The sequence below is a fragment of the Eschrichtius robustus genome, chromosome 19, assembly GCF_028021215.1.
Source record: "Eschrichtius robustus isolate mEscRob2 chromosome 19, mEscRob2.pri, whole genome shotgun sequence".
NCBI classification, from domain to species: domain Eukaryota; kingdom Metazoa; phylum Chordata; class Mammalia; order Artiodactyla; family Eschrichtiidae; genus Eschrichtius; species Eschrichtius robustus.
Genome location: NC_090842.1, coordinates 69,538,259 through 69,557,843, shown reverse-complemented (window position 1 = coordinate 69,557,843; position 19,585 = coordinate 69,538,259). Strand labels below are relative to the sequence as shown.

General features: G+C 43.0%; 1 protein-coding gene across 2 annotated transcripts; it reads left to right on the top strand.

Moving 5' to 3' along the window:
• The first annotated feature begins 66 nt into the window (after positions 1 to 66).
• LOC137753668 (zinc finger protein 814-like) lies at positions 67 to 19,380 on the top strand. 2 transcript variants are annotated; one of them, XM_068528958.1, is made up of 3 exons: positions 67 to 291; positions 2,850 to 2,976; positions 14,827 to 19,380. In XM_068528958.1, the coding sequence occupies exons 1-3, from the start codon at positions 253 to 255 to the stop codon at positions 17,652 to 17,654; spliced, it is 2,994 nt and encodes a 997-aa protein (XP_068385059.1). In that variant the 5' UTR covers positions 67 to 252; the 3' UTR covers positions 17,655 to 19,380. The 2 variants fall into 2 exon arrangements, with proteins under 2 accessions (XP_068385059.1, XP_068385058.1); XM_068528957.1 differs by having other exon boundaries at positions 69 to 291; positions 2,847 to 2,976.
• The last annotated feature ends 205 nt before the right edge of the window (positions 19,381 to 19,585 follow it).

The window sequence follows — 19,585 nt, the reverse complement described above, 5'->3', positions numbered from 1 at the left end:
TCCGGCGTCCTCCTCGTGGCGGCCATTTTTACTGCTTTCGTATCTGTTGTCGCTCCCGAGCGGTGGGCCGGGACTTAGGTGACAGGGTTGAGAAGGTCCAAGAGGAGTCGCTGTCCCCGCTGCATAGAGGCCGGTCTGAAGTTCGGCGACGCCGCCGGGGGTGCCCCGCGCCAGGCCCAGGAGAGGGACGGCCGTGCCCGCGTCCACCCGCCTCTCCCGCCGCTACCGGCCCCGCTCTGCCCCCAGACTCTGATGGCGGCGGCGGCGGCGGCGCTGAGGACCCCGCCTCAGGTAAACGCTCATCCTCCGGGCCCTCACCGTCCTCACCCCACCAGACACTAAAGCCCCGAGCGCGGGGCGCCTGCTCACGTGCCCGTAGCCCAGGCCGCGGTGTCCGGGATGGTGGGGCGTTCGTGGGTGGGTCTGTTTTTGACAGACAGTGTGATGGCCGCGTGAGAGAGGGTGACAGGCGGAGGGACCGGCAGGTGCAAAGGCTTGGAGGTCGGATTGAGCCGGGAATATTGGGAAACCTGGGGTCCGTCTGATGTCTGCAGGGAAGTGTGTGGTAGCGTGACCCCTGGACTGGCTGGCAGAGAGGTTGTTCATTCTGAGGGACCTGGATGTCATGGAGGGTAGTGTACAGAAGAGGAATACAGTCTGTATTAGGGTTTCAAAAGTTTTTCAAAAACTGATTAAAGAGAGAACAAACTAGAATGGGGGTAAAAAGACAGTGAGGCACAAGGCGCTAGTAAGAAGCAGCATTGAAGACTGAGGCGCAGAAGCTAGTCACTTAGCTGGAGGTCACCGGGATCCAGGGCTGGACGGGGATACAGGGGAGGCCTGACCTCATCTGGAGCCCAGCCCTGGTTGCCTACCCCTCTCCGCAGGTTCTGAAGGATGAAAAGCACTTAGGAAACCTATACATGGAAGGAGAGGATGGATGTCCCAATCACTCACTGGCCCTGACACCACCCAAATGGTGTCTGGGATTGTGGTGTCTTTAACATCTTCCTTGCTTTTTTCCCAGCTCGTGGGGACCCTGGGGATACCTCAAGCCCAGTCTTGAGTGCAGGCCAAGGGTTACACGGAGGTATTGCTATTGCTATCAGCCAATATAAACACGTGTGAAAGGTTGTGACAGGACCAGATACTGACGTGTGCAAATGTTTGGAGGTATGACTATGCTGGAGACAGGGTACAGTCAGTTTCCATTTTATTAGGAACAAAGAGCTGAGTGTCAAGAATCAGGTCTGTAATGTGGCTGTCAAGAATTTGGACATCTGTTATGGAGATAATGAGAGGTTTGGATAAGAGGAAGGGGTTGGTTCTTATGCAGGTCTTAGTGGGTTCCATTGGCTGCAAAGAAGAGAGCAGACTGTATGAGTAATATAAAAGGCAGGGAGCCGCCAAGGAGGCATTTACTATAATCCAGATGAGTGTTGGACCAGGGTGGTGGCCACAGAGGTGGGAAAGAAGTTGGACTTTCCATCCATGTTTTAAGAAGAGTCAAGTAGATTTTTGGATGTTGAAGGTGAGGGAGAGAAAGGGAAGAGTCAGGGATGACCCCAGTGTTTCCGGTTTTAGGAGCTAATGGGATGAAAGCTCCATCAACTGGGATGGGGAAGTTATGGTAGGTTAATTTTACTTGGGAATATCAGATGTTTTGTTTTGGCCTTGTCAAGAGTCTGAGATGTTTCAGAGAAAGCAGTAGAGGCAGCAGTTGGGTGTCTGAAAATCTGGGGAGGAAGGTGGCTGTTGTGTGGAACAGGGAGGAGCTGTGGATCCCATTTAGGTGGGGGAATGCAGGTCATCCTGGCAATGCTGTTCGCTGGTCTGAAAGAGGAGGGTGCATGATGAGTGGTTTCCCTGCTCCACACCTGATCAGGGTTGCTGAGCACACAAATGCAGGTGAAGGATAGAAGTGAACATGGTAACCATATGGAAGAGAATGGGTAACTGAATTGAAGAGAATGGTTTGACAGGCGACTAAAGCTTTTGTGAGATGAGTGGACATGAGATGGCTGTGGAGGCATTGGAGTAATTGAAACAAGATGATGAGGCTAGGGCTCCTGCTAATTCACTAATGTATAGGTTCACCAGAATTTTGTGGTGAGGTTTGGTAGGGTGTGGTGTGTTTGATCTTGATGGTGGGTAGGTCTGGGGCAAATATGGTCATTTGTGAGAATCACTGTGCCTGGAACGGACACCATTAGGGCCAGGATTCCAAGGAAGGTTGAGGGAGAGAGGACAGTTGTGGCCACTGAGAGGACAGGGAGTGCAGCACAAAAGTGGAAGTGGGTCATGGGCATCTGTAATCACATGTGCTTCTGGGTGGTTAAAATTGAAGCAAGGATCAATAAAGGTATGAAGGAGGCCTTCAAAGCAGTTTTCCCCACGTGCATAGTTGTGGGAGTGCAACTGTGGGGACTGAAGATGTGAGGGAGGTACAGTCTACAGAATGATGGGCTCACTAAGAGGAAGTGCTAGCTCATGTCACCACGGCCCTGTTATTGGGGACTGAAGGTTGAAGCTTGAACCCAAGTTTGGTTGTGTCTGTGAGTCACAACCTAGAGACCCCAGAGGAATTGATTGACAGGATGGATGGGACCCTACAGGCCAGGACCAGAGCTTGGATGACATCTCTGTGCTGTCCTGTCCAGTGTTGTTGAGGGCTGAACACAGTGAATAAAGAGACCCTGAGGGATAGGTGGGCATCAGTGGCACTTAGGGCTGAAATTCCTGTTCGGTGGAGAGCTCTGGAAGAGGATGAGGGTGGGATAGATGTGTGATGAGATGGATTGTGGGATCTTAGAGAATGTTCATAGCTCATTCTGTCTTTCTCATAGAAGTGCAGTGTGACCTTTGAAGACATTGCTGTGTACTTCTCCTGGGAGGAATGGAGACTCCTTAATGAGACTCAGAGATGCCTGTACCTCGATGTGATGCTGGAGAACTTTGCACTTATATCCTCACTGGGTAAGACTCACAGCCTTCCCAGTGTCCTGGACTAGGCTCTATCCCACCTCACCCCCCCTTTGCCCAGGGGGTGCTCTGTTCTTCTACATGTGAACTGTGGGCACTACTTGCTTCCCAAGCTTTCTGTGTAGTTGCTGTGGTAGCTAGGACTGGGTTGTTTGCACTGCCCTCTTCTTTCTCCTGCAATATCAACCCTGATACCTGCTGTACTGAACGCTGTTAGGAAAAGGATTCCAAGCCAGTAGTATTGCAGTGAGCTTAATGGAGTCTACCTTACTTCCTTCTCTCTGTCTAGGTCAGTGTGTCTAGATCCTTTTCACCTCTGTGTCCGAGATTTGATCCCTTTTTTTATTTATTTATTTTTATTTTAATTTAATTTAATTATATATATATTTTTTTTCTCTTGGCTGAGCTGCATGGCTTGAGGGATCTTAGTTCACTGACCAGAGACTGAACCAGGGCCACGGCAGTGAAAGCACCAAGTCCTGACCACTGGACCACCAGGGAACTCCCTTGATCCCTTCATTTACCTAACATTTCTTTGTGCCTGCCTGTGCCAAGCATGCAGGCATTGTCATGGTCATTACTTACCTGAACCATGAGCTACTTTTCAGTGTCCTACTGCAAGGTTTGTAGTGTTTATTTATTTATTTTTAAAATATATGTTTATCCAAAGTTTTTTTTAAAAAATTATTTATTTTATTTATTTATTTTGGCTGCACTGGGTCTTCAATGCGGCATGCAGGATCTTTAGTTGCAGCATGCGGACTCTTAGTTGTGGCATGCAGACTTCTTAGTTGCAGCATGTGTACTCTTAGTTGTCGCCTGCATGGGGAATCTAGTTCCCCGAGGGATTGAACCTGGGCCCCTTGCATTGGGAGCGTGGAGTCTTACCCACTGGACCACCAGGGAAGTCACTGTAGTGTTGTTTTTTTGTTTTGCTTTGTTTAATAAATTTATTTATTTATTAATTTATTTTTAGTTGCATTGGGTCGTTGTTGCTGTGCGCGTTCTTTCTCTAGTTGCGGCAAGTGGGGGCTACTCTTTGTTGTGGTGTGCGGACTTCTCATTGAGGTGGCTTCTCTTGTTGCGGAGCACAGGCTCTAGGCATGCAGGCTTCAGTAGTTGTGGCACGCAGGCTCAGTAGTTGTGGCTCGTGGGCTCTAGAGCGCAGACTCAGTAGTTGTGGCTCGCAGGCTTAGTTGCTCCGCGGCATGTGGGCTCTTCCTGGACCAGGGCTCGAACCTGTGTCCCCTGCATTGGCAGGTGGATTCTTAACCACTGTGCCACCAGGGAAGCTCGAAAATTGTATATATTGATGTGTACAAGTGATGACTTGGTATATCTATACATTGTGAAATAATTGCCACGTTGAAGTTAATTAAACATCTATCACCTCATAAAGTTACATTGTTGTTGTTATTGTTGTTAGTGTTTTGGTAAGAATGCTTAAGATCTACTTTAAGTTCAAGTATACAACATGATTGTTAACTATAGTCACCATGCCATACATTACATCTGCAGAACTTATTAATCTTAATTGAACATTTGTACCTTTTGACTAACATCTCCCCGTTTCCCATATTCCCCATTTCCTGGTATTTTACTCTCTGTTTCTATGATTTCGCCCTTATTTATTTTTTAAAAATTCCAACCACGGTGGACAAAGAAGGGTTCCCTTATATCTATGCCCTCACCAATATTTGTTATCTCTGCTCTTTTTCTTTTTCCTCTGCTCTTTTTGATAGTAACTGACTTATCAGATGTGAGGTGTTACCTCATTGTGGTTTTGATTTGCATTTTCCTGATGATTAGTGAGATGATTAGTGAAGAGGAACATTTTTTCATATACCTGTTAGCCATTTGTAGATCTTTGATAAAATGTCTATTCAACCATTGTATCTTTGATAAAATGTTCACTTTTTTTTTTTAAACATCTTTATTGGAGTATAATTGCTTTACAATGGTGTGTTAGTTTCTGCTTTATAACAAAGTGAATCAGTTATACATATACATATGTTCCCATATCTCTTCCCTCTTGCATCTCCCTCCCTCCCACTCTCCCTATCCCACCCCTCTACGTGGTCACAAAGCACCGAGCTGATCTCCCTGTGCTATGCGGCTGCTTCCCACTAGCTATCTATTTTACATTTGGTAGTGTATATATGTCTATGCCACTCTCTCACCCTGTCACATCTTCCTCCTCCCCCTCCCCCTATCCTCAAGTCCATTCTCTAGTAGGTCTGTGTCTTTATTCCCGTCTTGCCACTAGGTTCTTCATGACCTTTATTTTCCCTTAGATTCCATATATATGTGTTAGCATACTGTATTTGTTTTTCTCTTTGTGACTTACTTCACTCTGTATGACAGACTCTAACTCCATCCACCTCACTAAAATGTTCACTTTTTTTTTTTTTTTAAATGTTCACTTTTTAATCAGATTGTTCTTTTCCTGTTGAGTTGTAGAGTACTTTATATATCAATGTTTTACATATTAAAATATAAATTTCACCAATGAAATCTATCTGGTCATGGCCTATTTTTGTTGGAAGATTTTTGCTTACTGGTTCAATTTCCTTACTTGTTATTGGTCTATTCAAATTTTCTATTTCTTTATGATTCAGGTTTGGTAGGTTGTATGTTTCTAGAAATATATCTGTTTCTTTTAGGTTATCTAATTTGTTGGTGTATAACAGTTCATAGTAGTCTTTTATGATCCTTTGTTTCTCTTTTATTTCTCTGTTAATTTATTTGAGTCTTCCCTCTCAGAAGTCTAGAGAAAGGTTTGTCAGTTATATTTATCTTTAAACAAAACCAGTTCTTAGTATTGTTAATCTTTTTTATTGTTTTTATAGTTTCTATTTCATTTATTTCTGCTCTGATCTTTCTTTTTTCTTTTTTTTCTTTTTCTTTTTTGGCTGTGCCATGTGGCATGCAGGGATGTTATTTCCCCAACTAGTGAACGAACCTGCGCCCCCTGCAGTGGAAGCACGGAATCCTAACCAGTGGACTGCCAGGGAATTCCCCTATGCTCTGATCTTTATTTTTTCCTTTGTTCTGCTAACTTTGGCCTTAATTTGTTCTTTTTCTAGTTCCTGGAGATGTAAAGTTTGGTTGTTTATTTAATGCTGATATTTTTTGCTCTTAATGCTGGCATTTATTGCTCTAAACTTGATTTTTTTCTTAATGCTGGCATTTATTGCTCTAAACTTTTCTCTTAAAACTGCTTTTGCACATTCCATATGTTTTGTTTCTATTTTTGTTTTTCTCAAGGTACGTTTGATTTTCCTGTTGATTTTTTCCTTTGATAGATTGATTGGCCAAGAGCATATTGTTTAATGTTCACATATCTGACTGTTGCTGGTTTCTAGTGTTATCCATTGTGTTAGGAAAAGTTGCTTGATACGGTTTGAGTCTTCTGAAGTTTGTTAAGACTTGTTTGACATAGAGCATATAGTCTATCCTAGAGAATATTCTATATGCGCTTGAGAAGAGTGTGTATTCTGCTATAATAGGATGGAATGTTCTGTATACATTCGTTACATTCATTTGGACTGAAGTGTTGTCCAATTCAAAGATACCCTTACTTTCTATCTGGATATCCACCTGTGTTGAAAGGGGGATATTTAAGTTCCCTATTAGCACATTACTGACCAGGGGATTTTTTCAGAAACTAATGCCTGTGGCCAGCAATTTGTTGGTTTGAGTAAATATCAACAACTTTTTTTGCACTTAATGTATTTATTTGAAACTTTGTACATGTCTTACTAAAGCATTCTAATACTTTGTTAGAGTGTGATAGACAGTATAGCAGGAACCTCTGTGCAGGGGAACAGAACATCTATTACAAATACACTGTGTTTCACTGTGCTTTCCCCTGAAAGAGCAGACTCTATACTTTCTGGAGGCTTTTTTTTTTTTTTTTTTTTAGCCCTGTGGGTATTATTTCCTCTAGAATATGTTCTTTTATTTTACCTGGTAGTCAACAAGGTGGATCTTTGCGGGGAGGCTCTTTTATTTTTTTATTTGTTTATTTTTAAAATATTTATTTATTATTTTATTTATTTCGTCTGTGCTGGGTCTTAGTTGCTGCATGCGGGATCTTTTAGTTGTGGCACACGGGCTTCTTATTGCAGTATGGTGGACTTCTTAGTTGTGACATGCAGACTCGTAGTTGAGGCATGAATGTGGGATCTAGTTCCCCAACCAGGGATCGAACCCAGGCCCCCTGCATTGGGAGTGTGGAGTCTAACCCACTGGACCACCAGGGAAGTCTCTTGGGGGCCTCTTTTAGAAATGCCATGAGAAGAATCAGGTGTGGGACTACCACTGCATTCACTGGAATGGTCAGTTACCCATTCTCTAGCTACTGCTGACAAAAATTGCTTATGGGACTTCCCTGGTGGTGCAGTGGTTAAGAATCTACCTGCAAATGCAGGGGACATGGGTTCACTCCCTGGTCCAGGAAGATCCCACATGCAGTGGAGCAGCTAAGCCCGTGAGCCACAACTACTGAGCCCACGTGCCACAACTACTGAAGCCCTCGTGCCTAGAGCCCGTGCTCCACAACAAGAGAAGCCACCTCAGTGAGAAGGCTGCGCACCACAACAAAGAGTAGCTCCTGCTTGCCACTAGAGAAAGCCTGCACGTAGCAACAAAGACCCAACGCAGCCAAAAATAAATAAATAGATGAATAAATTTATTTAAAAAATTGCTTGTAAGTCATTTTATTCTGTGCATTAAGGCTGAAATAAATCTTAAATACATTGAATAAACCGCAGTTACTCAACTAGAAACCCACTTTCTTATACCATTTTCGAGTTTTCCAGAGGATATTGAAGTTTGCCAGATATTGATCGGATCGATCGACTCCTTTCATATATTTATTATACTATAACATACTAGTGGGCTTAGTTATCTGATGGCCAGTCTTTCTGTCTTCCTTTCCTGTAGATGCTATGGAGGTGTCATGAATAGTTGTCACCATGCAGACTAGCCTCTTGTCTTTCCATATAAGAAGAATCACTTCTCTCTTCTGTAAGAATGTCATTTCTACCCTCTGTAGATTTTTAGATTTCTCCTTTAATTGGTTTGGTAGACCATGATTCTCTCTTACAGTCCTACAAACTCTGGTTTTATTTTTCAACAACATTACAGATGTGGACAGGCTGTTGTAATAATTGTCTTGGTAAATATGGTGCCGTGAACCAAGGTTGTAGGACCAACAATATTGTTTCTTGCAGTTTCTTTCCTTCACCCATGTAAATCTCACGGTTGCATATATATCCAGTTTCACTTCCATTAAGCATCCTGACCAAAATTCCATATTTTGTAAATTTTCCAGGATTATAGGTTTTGAATCTGAGTCGTCCTCTCCACTTTATCATTGCCTCATCAAGTGATAGCTCTTGTTTGGGTGTATAGGTCGATTGAGATTTTGGTAGAAAATAAGCCAAAAGAGGTTTAATTTTTGAAATTCTGTCTGCAGGGAGTGGAGTTTCCGAGTTATCGTTAAAGTGAAGAAATGTCATTATTTGTTTGAATCTTCTCGTCCTAATCTTTGGAAAGATAGGTGTTTCAAGTAAGGGATCAGTCGACCAATATTCTTTCCACTGTGACTTTCTTATTTGTCTCATCAAAATTATTAATCCAAGAGGCTTCTTCATGTCACTGTTGGTTACCTTAGTCCATTTTAAAGCCTTATCATACTTTTTATATGATTTTTCATTCTGTTGGTGATATGAGAAGTGACCAACTCGAAAAAATCGTTACCAAAAATTAATTCTGTTATTTCACTAACACTTTGCGGGTTATTACATTCAGTAGTTACACCTGACACACCTGTAAAGTCTTCTAATTTTTGTGAAATGTTGTCTTCAATCCACTCTTACGTAGAAGCAAAGGAGCATTCTTGAGTTTCATTTTCACTTTCCACAGCAGAGTCAATCACTAAGGTTTTTTGTCTTTTTGTTGGTCTAATATTCACATTGTCTGAATCAGAACTATATTCTGAAGAACTGTCATCTTCTGAGACACTAGTATATATGTCGCTCAGACAGTCAGAGAAAGCATCTGCATAAAATTCTTCTTCACTCAATTTTGCGATGCATCATTTTTGAAAATTTTATGGTAATAAACTTGCATTTATAATGTACACAAGGTTGGAACAAAAACCTAATGGAGCAAAATGTGAAAGATAATGATAATCATAAGTTGTATAATGAACCCTTGATCAATTTTAAGGTCTAACAACTTTGCACGGTGATGTTAATTGTGTCACTCTCTAAAAACGTATTGATACGTCTCCGGTCAATAACGTTTGAGTAACAAAAGATGTATTAATGCATCTCTAGTCAAAAATGTGTTAATATTCTTTTGCTGGGACTTCCCTGGCAGTCCAGTGGTTAAGACTCTGTGCTTCTACTGCAGGGGGCACAGGTTTGATCCCTGGTTGGGGAACTAGGATCCTGCATGCCGTGCAGCACGGCCAAAAAAAAAAAATTTCTGCCTTCAGATCTGGTCATATTTGCTTAATTTTTAATGTATGGTACATATATATATAGTTATAATTGTTACATCCTCCTGGTAAATCAACTTCTTTATCATTACGTAATGAACTTTGTCTCTTGTGATAGTTTTTTTTTTTTTCAGAGTGGTCTTTTTTTCTTTTTTAAAAATTAATTTATTTTTGGCTGCATTGGGTCTTTGTTGCTGTGCGTGGGCTTTCTCTAGTAGCGGTGAGCAGGGTCTACTCTTCATTGCGTTGTGCGGGCTTCTCATTGCAGTGGCTTCTCTTGTTGCAGAGCATGGGCTCTAGGCACGTGGGCTTCAGTAATGTGGCACGCGGGATCAGTAGTTGTGGCTCACCATAAAGTGCAGGCTCAGTAGTTGTAGTGCCCAGGCTTAGTTGCTCCACGGCATGTGGGATTTTCCCAGACCAGGGCTCGAACCCATGTCCCCTGCATTGGCATGCGGATTCTTAACCACTGCACCACCAGGGAAGTCCCTCTTGTGAAAGTTTTTGATTTAAAGGCTATTTGTCTCACTTAAGTATAGCTTACTCTGTTCTCTTTTGATTTCCATTTGCATGGAATATCTCTTTCAATTCCTTCACCTTCAGCCTGTGTGTGTCCTTAAGGCTGAAGTTACTCTATTGTAGGCAGCATATAGTTGAGGTTTTGTTTGTTTGTTTTTTTCCTGTTCAGTCACTGTATGTCATTTGATTGGAGAATATTTTTAGGACCTACTGTTGCCATCTTATTATTGTATGGCTGTTTTGTAGTTTCTTTTTTCTTCTCTTGCTGTCTTCCTTTGTGACTTGATGATTTTCTGTGGTAATATACTTTTTTTTTTTTAAGTACCAACTCCTTTTTTTTTAAATTTATTTATTTTTGGCTGCATTGGGTCTTTGTTGCTGGGCATGGGCTTTTCTCTAGTTGTGGTGAACAGGGGCTACTCTTCGTTGGTGGTGTGCAGTCTTCTCACTACGGTGGCTTCTTTTGTTGCGGAGCTCAGGCTCTAGGCGCGTGGGCTTCAGTAGTTGTGGCACGTGGGCTCAGTAGTTGTGGATCATGGGCTCTAGAGCGCAGGGTCAGCAGTTGTGGCACACGGGCTTAGTTGCTCTGTGGCATGTGGGATCTTCCCAGACCAGGGCTCAAACCCATGTTCCCTGCATTGGCAGGCGGATTCTTAACCACTGCACCACCAGGGAAGTCCCTGTGGTAATATACTTTTATTCCTTTCTCCTTGTCTTTTGTGTCTACTATAGGTTTTTGCTTTGTGGTTACCATAAGGCTTATATAAAACTATGGCATTCTATTTTATGCTGATAACAATGTAACTTCAATCTCATAAAAAAAATCTACTGTTATACTTCCCCCACACATGCATTTTATGTTTTTGATGTCACAGTTTACATGTTTTTATACTGTGTATTGGGTAACCAACAAGGTATTGTGGGTATAGTTGTTTTTAATACTCTTGTTTTTTATTCTTTGTAGTTGAGTTGAGTGATTAACACAGTTTTACAGTATTAGAGTATTCTGAATTTGACTATATACTTTTCTTTACCCGTGTGTTTTGTATTTTCATATGATTTCATGTTAGTAGTTAGCATACTTTTTTTTTTTTTTTTTTGGCTGTGCTGGGTCTTAGTTGCAACATGCAGGATCTTCTATCTTTGTTGCACTATGCGGTATCTAGTTTCTTGCCCAGGGATTGAGCCTGGGCCCCCTGCATTGGGAGCACAGAGTCTTAGCCACTGGACCACCAGGGAAGTCCCTAGTTAGCATACTTTTATTTCACCTGGAAGAATTCTATAGTCTTTCGCATTTCTGGTCAGGTACATCGAGTGGTGATGAACTTCCTCAGTTTCTGTTTGTCTGAGAAAGTCTTTCTTCCTTATTACTGAAGAATAGTATTGCTGATTAAGTATTCTTGGTTTGCAATTTTTTCCCCCCACCCCAGCATTTAGAACATACCATCTGACTCTCATGGTATGCAATGTTTCAGCTAAGAAAACCACTTTATGGGGGTTCCCTTGTATGAGGGTTTTCTTTTTTCTTGCAGCTTTTAAAATTCTCTTTATCATTACTTTTTGAGTTTTATATTAATGTGTCTTGGTGAAGTCCTCTGTGGATTGAATCTGTTTGGGGACTTCTGAGCATCATGTACCTGAATGTCCACTTTTCCCAGATTTGGAAAGTTTTCATCCATTATTTCTTTACATAAATTTTCTGCCCCTTCCTCTCTCTACTCCTTCTAGGGCTCACATTATGCAAATATTGTTTTGTTTCACAATGTCCCATAATTCATGTAGACTTTTTTTTTTTTTTTTTTTACTCTTTTTAGTTGTTTTGTCTTTTTTCTCCTTTGGATAATTTCAAAGACTTACCTTCAGTTTCATATTCATTGTTTTGATTGATCAAGTTAGCTATTGATGCTCTACTGTGTTTTTCGTTTTGTTCATCATACTCTTCACCATAATTTCTGTTTGGTTCTTTTTCATATTTTCTGTCTCTCTGTTTGAAATCTTATTTTGTTTGCATATTGTTTTCCTTATTTTGTTGGATTGTCTGTCTGTGTTTTCTAGTAGCTCACTGAGCTTCATTAAAACAATTATTGTGAGGGACTTCCCTGGTGGTCCAGTGGTTAAGATTCTGTGCTTCCACTGCTGGGGGCATGGGTTCGATCCCTGGTCAGGGAACTAAGATCCCGCATGTTTCATGACGTGGCCAAAAAACAAAAAAACAAAAAAAACAATTATTGTGTATTTCTTGTCTGACAGCTTATAGATCTTCCTTTCTTTGGGGCAACTGATAACTTATTATGTTCCTTTGGGGTGTGTCATGTTTCCTTGATTATTTTGTGTGTGTTTCATGTAGCCTTGCTTTGATGTTAATACATTTCATGGAGCAGTCATTTCTTTACGTAAGGTTTTGGTGGGGAAGATCTTCACCTTTTTGTGGGTATTAGTATGCCAGCTTGATGGGTAGTTGCTGTTCCGACTACAGCAAGGCCCAGGGGCTTAGAGTCTATCCAGCTCTGTCAACTGAGATCAGTGTCAGCAAAGACTGCAGGGGTCCTCAATAGCTACATTTGTGGGTATCCACAGTAGTAGAGAAGACTGCTGGGGATCACCTGATCTCTTTCTCCCAAGGGAAATGTTTTGACTGAGGGGTTCCCTCTTGATGGTAAGTCCGGCTCTTGGGGGGTGGTGCTTCATGGTGGTGATGGCATTGGTGTCTGATGTGTGGGCACTGTGGAGCAGATATAGATCTGGATTCTAGGGTGTGAATAAATGCAGAGCAGTAGCAGTTCTAGGGTCCCAGACACTGAACAGCCTGCAGCAGTGTTGGCTTTGCTTTGTGAGATGCAGTCACACACTGAGCAGTGATGGAGCCTTGACTGGAGTATGGGTGCACACAGAAGTGTCTGGGGTCTGAGGAACTAGCTGAGGAATCTGGTGCCTGAGACGGGCATTCAGGTGACAGCTGTGGAGTCAGGTTATGGAATATGGGCATCCATGGCACAGTTGGGGCTCTGGGGTTTAGGGTGCATGCAGGATTTATGGGGGTGGCAGCCATGGTTTTGAAATAGAGCAGTAGCTACTTTTGGGGGAACAGGGGTGATTCGGCATATTATTCTCTTGCAGGTCCCCCGTGGTCATGGCTATTAGTTACCTTATTGCAAGAGCTGCCAGTACCCTCTGCAGAGCAGGCAGGTGGTGTCCACACCTATAAACACTTGCCCTTCTCTGCCGTGCAGATGGTGGGATCTGCAGCTATATCGGGGCCTGTTGAGGTTCTCTGAAGCAAAGGCTACTGGGGTCCTTTGCAGAGCAGGGTATTGGGGAATGTGATGGCAGCCACCATTTGGCTGATACACATAGTTCCCACCATTCATCTTATTTCCTATCCATCTCCATGTGTCTGTTAAGCTGATGTCCCCAGCGATCCTTTTTTTTTTTTAATTTATTTATGTATTTATTTTTGGCTGCATTGGGTCTTTGTTGCTGCATGTGGGCTTTCTTTAGTTGTGTCGAGCAGCGCTACTCTTCGTTGCAGTGTGTGGGCTTCTCATTGCAGTGGCTTCTCTTGTGGAGCACGGGCTCTAGGTGCGTGGGCTTCAGTAGTTGTGGCACTTGGGCTCAGTAGTTGTGGCTCACAGGCTCTAGAGCTCAGGCTTAGTAGTTATGGCGCACAGGCTTAGTTGCTCCACGGCATGTGGGATCTTCCTGGACCAGGGCTTGAACCCAGGTCCCCTGCATTGGCAAGCGGATTCTTAACCACTGCGCCACCAGGGAAGCCCCCCCAGTGATCTTTTTTGTGTGGTTATTCTACTTTTCAATTTCCATTGTGTTGCTGCAGTGTCTTAATTGGATTTCTGAGTCCTCCAAGGGCCAATTTCGTTTGCAGTTAGCTGTCTGTTTTTTGTTGGTGGTGAAAGCTGGTGTCCTCTGCTGTTATGCTGACATCACTTCTAGATCGGTTTTCTGGGTCTGTTATGTGCTGAGTTGCTCTGTGACAGTAGAAGTCATTCATCTGTCCTGTTTTTACCTTAGGATTTGTATCTTGCATGTACCATGTAGTTGCTTAACTAGGGCTTACAGATGTGCCAGGATGGATATGACTCCAGTCATGGCATGGTGGGCTCAGAGGGGGCCTGGTCCTGGTGAATGGCAGCTAAGGAGAGTATGACATCAGGCTGTGTTCAGATCATACAAGGAATCTGTCTTTGTTAAACCAGGGTTTAGGTGCCATTTCCAGTGGCCATACCTTACTTCTATCTTTCCTTTTCCACTGTTAACACTTGGCTGACTTGTCAGTTGTACTACTTGTGATTCCTACTGTGACTTCCAGCCCAGGGATAATTTCCACCTCTCTGGACTCCACATCTCTCCCATTTCTCTCACCACTGTTTCTGTAGTACTCACCAACATTGGTTGTGCTGTGATATGTTCACATTTCCCTAAATTGATTTTGAATAGCAGCTAATACGTTGCTGTGGGATTTTAATGGGCTTAGATGCATGTTTCTACCCAGTCTCACATCAGCAGCAGAAAAATCCTGTAAGAAGCCGTTGGGAGAGAAATGAGTTGTAGACCCTGCCTCTCTTCCTTGTGTCACGCCCTGTCTTTTGTTTCCTTCCCCTGGTGAGGTCTCCACTATTCTGTGATCTTGAGGCTCAGTAATGCAAAACAGTCGGCTGTTCTTTCAACTGAATTCCAACTTCTGTGTCTTGAAAAGCATCTCATAGACTAATACCTAGATGAGACAGATGCACATCTGTGATGAACTTGACCCTTCCCTATAGTCGACATGTACTTGACCAGCATTTCTTTCTGTTCAGGTTGCTGCTGTGGAGCAGAGGATGCAGAGGCACCTTTTGAACAGATCGCTTCTCTAGGAGTGTCACAGGCTAGGACTCCCAAGGCAGCTTTGTCTTCCCAGAAGACACACCCCTGTGAGATGTGTGGTCCAGTCTTGAGAAACGTTTTCCACTTGGCTGAATGCCAGGAAACACAACACAGGCAGAAACTTTTGAGGTGTGGAGCATGTGCAAAACGATTTTATTTTAGTGCAAACTTTCAGCAGCACCAGGAGCAGCACATGGAAAAGAAAACCCTCAGAAGCAGTGTGGATGAGGCCTCGTTTGTGAAGAGCTGCAGATTCCATGTGTCACAGAAGCTATTGTGCTGTGGGGAGTTTGAAAAGGACTTCCCAACCATCGTGGGACATCTACAGCAACAGGCCACTCATACTGTGGAGAAGCCAAACACAATCACCCAGTGCGGGTCAACTTCACAAGGCAGGAAAAGCCATCACACCTGGGGAGAATGCAAGAAAGCCCTCAGCCCCAAACACACACTTGTTCAGGACCATGGTGTCCACAGTGGAAGACAGTGTTTTGTGTGCAGTGAATGTGGGAAAGCATTCAAGTACAAATCCTCATTTGTTCTGCACCAGAGAATCCACATTGGAAAAAAGCTTCATGTATGTGGTGAATGTGGAAAATCTTTTAGGCAAAGCTCAACCCTCTATCAACATCGAAGAATTCATACTGGGGCAAGGCAGTACAAGTGCAGCAAATGTGGGAAATCCTTAAGCCACAAAGCTGTCCTCATTTATCCCCATCCATGGCGCAGTGGAGAAAACAGTTATGTGTGCAGTGAATGTTCGAAATCTTTTAGCCATAGCTCAGTGTTCATTCCACATAGGAGATTTCAAACTGGAGAAAGGCCTTATAAGTGTAGTGACTGTGTGAAATCTTTTACTTCTATGTCTGCACTCAGTTATCATCAGAGATCTCACACAGGAGAACGACCTTATGTGTGCAGTGATTGTGGGAAATCTTTTATCTCTAGTTCTGACCTCCGTTACCATCAGAGAGTTCATTCTGGAGAAAGGCCTCATGAGTGCAGTGAATGTGGGAAATCTTTTATCACTCGTACTGCTCTCCGTTATCATCACAGAGTTCACACTGGAGAAAGACCTTATGAGTGTAGTGAATGTGGGAAGTCGTTTACCCGAAAAAATAACCTAATTATACACCTAAGAGTGCACTCAGGAGAAAGGCCTTATGAGTGTAGTGAATGTGGGAAATCTTTTACCTTTAGCTCCAGCCTTCGTTATCATCACAGAGTACACACTGGAGAAAGACCCTACGAGTGCAGTGAATGTGGGAAATCTTTTAACAATAGGTGGACACTCATTCGACACCGGAGAATTCACACAGGAGAAAAGCCGTATGTGTGCAATAAATGTGGGAAATCTTTTTCTTGTAGCTCCACCCTCCAGTATCATGAACGAGGTCACCTTGGGGAAAGGCCTTATGGGTGTGATGAATGTGGGAAGTCTTTTACCACTAGCTCTGCCCTCCGTTATCATCAGAGAATTCACACAGGAGAAAGGCCTTATGAGTGCAGTGAATGTGGGAAATCTTTTATCTCTAGGTCTGACCTCCAGTATCATCAGAGAGTTCATTCTGGAGAAAGGCCTTATGAGTGTAGTGAATGTGGGAAATCCTTTATCCGAAGGAATAACCTCCTTTTACACCAGAGAGTTCACACAGGAGAAAGGCCTTACAACTGTAGTGAATGTGGGAAATCTTTTAACAATAGGTGGACACTCATTCAACACCAGAGAGTTCACACGGGAGAAAAGCCTTACGTGTGCAGTGAATGTGGGAAATCCTTTACCTCCAGCTCCACCCTCTGTTACCATCAGAGAGTTCATGCAGGAAAGAGGCCTTATGAATGCAGCGAATGTGGAAAATCTTTTACCTCTAGTTCTACCCTCCGTTATCATCAGAGAGTTCATACAGGAGAAAGGCCTTATGAATGCGGTGAATGTGGGAAATCTTTTACTTTTAGTGCCAGCCTCCGTTATCATCACAGAGTGCACACTGGAGAAAGGCCTTATGAGTGCAGTGAATGTGGGAAATCCTTTAAGGATAGATCACAATTCAATAAACACCGGAGAGCTCACACTGGAGAAAGACCTTATGAGTGTGGTGAATGTGGGAAATCTTTTAGCCAAAAATCTTCCCTCTCAACACACCAGAAAATTCATAATAGAGAACGGTCTTATGAGTGTAGTGCATGTGGGAAGTCTTTTACCTCTATCTCTGGCCTTGGTTATCATCAGAGAGTTCACAGGGGAGAAAAGCCTTATCAGTGCAATGAGTGTGGGAAATCTTTTACCAATAGCTCCATACTGATTCGACACCAGAGAGTTCACACAGGAGAAAGACCTTATGTGTGCAGTGAGTGTGGGAAATCTTTTACTAGTAGTGCCACCCTCTCTTATCATCAGAGAGTTCATGCAGGCAAAAGGCCTTATGAGTGCAGCAAATGTGGGAAATCTTTTACCTCCAGTTCCACCCTTCGTTATCACCAGAGAGTTCACACAGGAGATAGGCCTTATGAGTGCAGTGAGTGTGGGAAATCCTTTATCTCTAGCTCTAAACTCCGTTACCATCAGAGAGTTCACACGGGAGAAAGGCCTTATGTGTGCAGTGAGTGTGGGAAATCCTTTAGGGATAGTTCCCAATTTAGTCAACACCGGAGAGGTCACACTGGAGAAAGGCCTTATGAGTGTAGAGAATGTGGGAAATTTTTTATGCGAAAATCTACCCTTTCTCAACATCAGAGAGTTCACACTAGAGAAAGGCCTTAGTTGTACTGGGGATGTGCAGTTTTCTTGTTCAGTGTAAGGGTACCAGAGGAAACTGAGGAGCCATATGTCTGAGTTAACTCTCAGACATTTGAGCATGCACAGTGGGGAGATTTCCCCATAAGTTTCAGTTATGTGGGAAGTGTGTGACTATGTTGCACTCTCTAACCTGTCCAGGGCTCTTCCCAGATTTATGTCACTTCCATCTCTGGGGTCAAGGCCATTTCACCTCCACCACCTGGCAGGTTCACAGTGTGCATCAGTCACCAACCCAGTGTGCTCAGGGAAGCTGACCTCTGTCTTCCCATGTATTGGCCAAGTTAGGAGTCACCTGAACCTTTATGGCTTCAGCTTTCACTCCTCCCTGACTTATCTTGGACATGGACCTGGTCAGTGTTGGCCCAGAAGATACCAAAAGTTCAGCTGGCAGCTTGCAGAGAATGACAACACAGGGATGTGTTGGTCTCACGTGACAGTAGTAAGTTTTTCCAGCTTCCAAATCATGAACTGGGTAACTGCCTGCTGCAGATTGCTTTGGCTTGTAAAATAATCAAGGCCTTACAAGCTCCTTACGTCCTCTTTAATCTTGGAAGTTCTGTTTACTGTGCAGGTAGTTTATACACAGGTTTGTACTCTGTAAGCATAAAGGGGAGAACAATTTTTAAGGGTCTCAAAATTTCTGTGTCTGAGGAGGGACGGTATGATGGCAGACAGTAGCTTGCCAGTTTTGACCAAATTTGCATTGCTGCCCACTGCCTCCTAGGAAAGACTGCAGGGATTTCTGGTTTTCATTTGAAGCCTGGAGGCTTTGTGTTTTAGGAGTCTCTGAGATGTCCCTGAGAAGCGGCAGCTGTGAGAATCTCAAGAGCTTTGAAAGCAGAATGAATTTTTTCCCTTCCTCAAAGGAGAGGTCACAGCATTTCAGCACTGTTGAGGGATTATCTTCCCCAGGTCTACAGAGAGCCATATTCCCTGATGGCCACAATTTATTGGCCTAGTGTCACTGGTTCTAAGACCATTGGGTCCAGGGGAAACCATAATTGGTACAGAAACTGGTTTACTAGGGAGAGGAGAAGGCTGCAGCCTACTAGTGTGTCAATGTAAGAATGACTGTGGAGAATCAGTTTGTACACAAATCTCAGAACCTCCAAGCATGTTTATCTTGTATAGCTGAAGTCATCAGAGAAAATAAAAATAATTGAAAGGTTTTGTGGATTCCTTTAGCCTCTGTAATATTCACCTCAAGGCCATTACTGCACGGGCAGGAAGAAAGAGAAAAAAGGGTATCTAGTCCACAGATGTGGGTCTTGTGACCCAGACAGCATTCCTGTTTGACTTCAGGTGGAAATGTTCTTTATTGCCCACCATATTTGCTGCCACTGAGGCAAGATTGACTGCCGCCCCAACCCCCCAGGGCATGAGGAGAGAAATGGTGGAGTCAGTATAAGGTTGCCAAACCTATTTTCTGAAAGGACTGGGACATAGAAATCTTTAAATCTTGAGCTATTTTTTGAAGCTTTACTAAGGTATAATTTACATGTGCTAATACGAATATATTTAAAGTGTACAATTTGATAAGTTTTGACATAGGTGTGAACCTCTGAAACCATCATCATAGTCCTAATAGTGACCATATCTGTCATGGTATATTTACCTCATTCCTATTATAATCTCCTTGCCTTTCTCACCTCTCCAAGTAACCATTGATTTACTTTCCTTACAGTAGATACCTTGCATTTTCTTGAATTTATATTATTGGAATCATGTTGTTTACCATATTTTTTTTTGTTTTCCTTTATGTATCATAATTACTTTGAGATTCATCAGTGGTATATAGTGCTTTTGGTTTTTGTTTTGTTTTTGGCTGAGTAATATTTTTAGATATGTGACGGTTAGTTTATCCATTCTCTTTATGGGCATTTGGCTTGTTTCTA

Bases quoted from the DNA above. Each gene is read 5' to 3' on its own strand.
- LOC137753668 (XM_068528957.1), top strand. From the start codon at position 253: ATGGCGGCGGCGGCGGCGGCGCTGAGGACCCCGCCTCAG. The intron at 292-2,846 runs GTAAACGCTCAT...TCTTTCTCATAG, and splicing joins CGCTGAGGACCCCGCCTCAG to AAGTGCAGTGTGACCTTTGA. The intron at 2,977-14,826 runs GTAAGACTCACA...CTTTCTGTTCAG, and splicing joins TGCACTTATATCCTCACTGG to GTTGCTGCTGTGGAGCAGAG.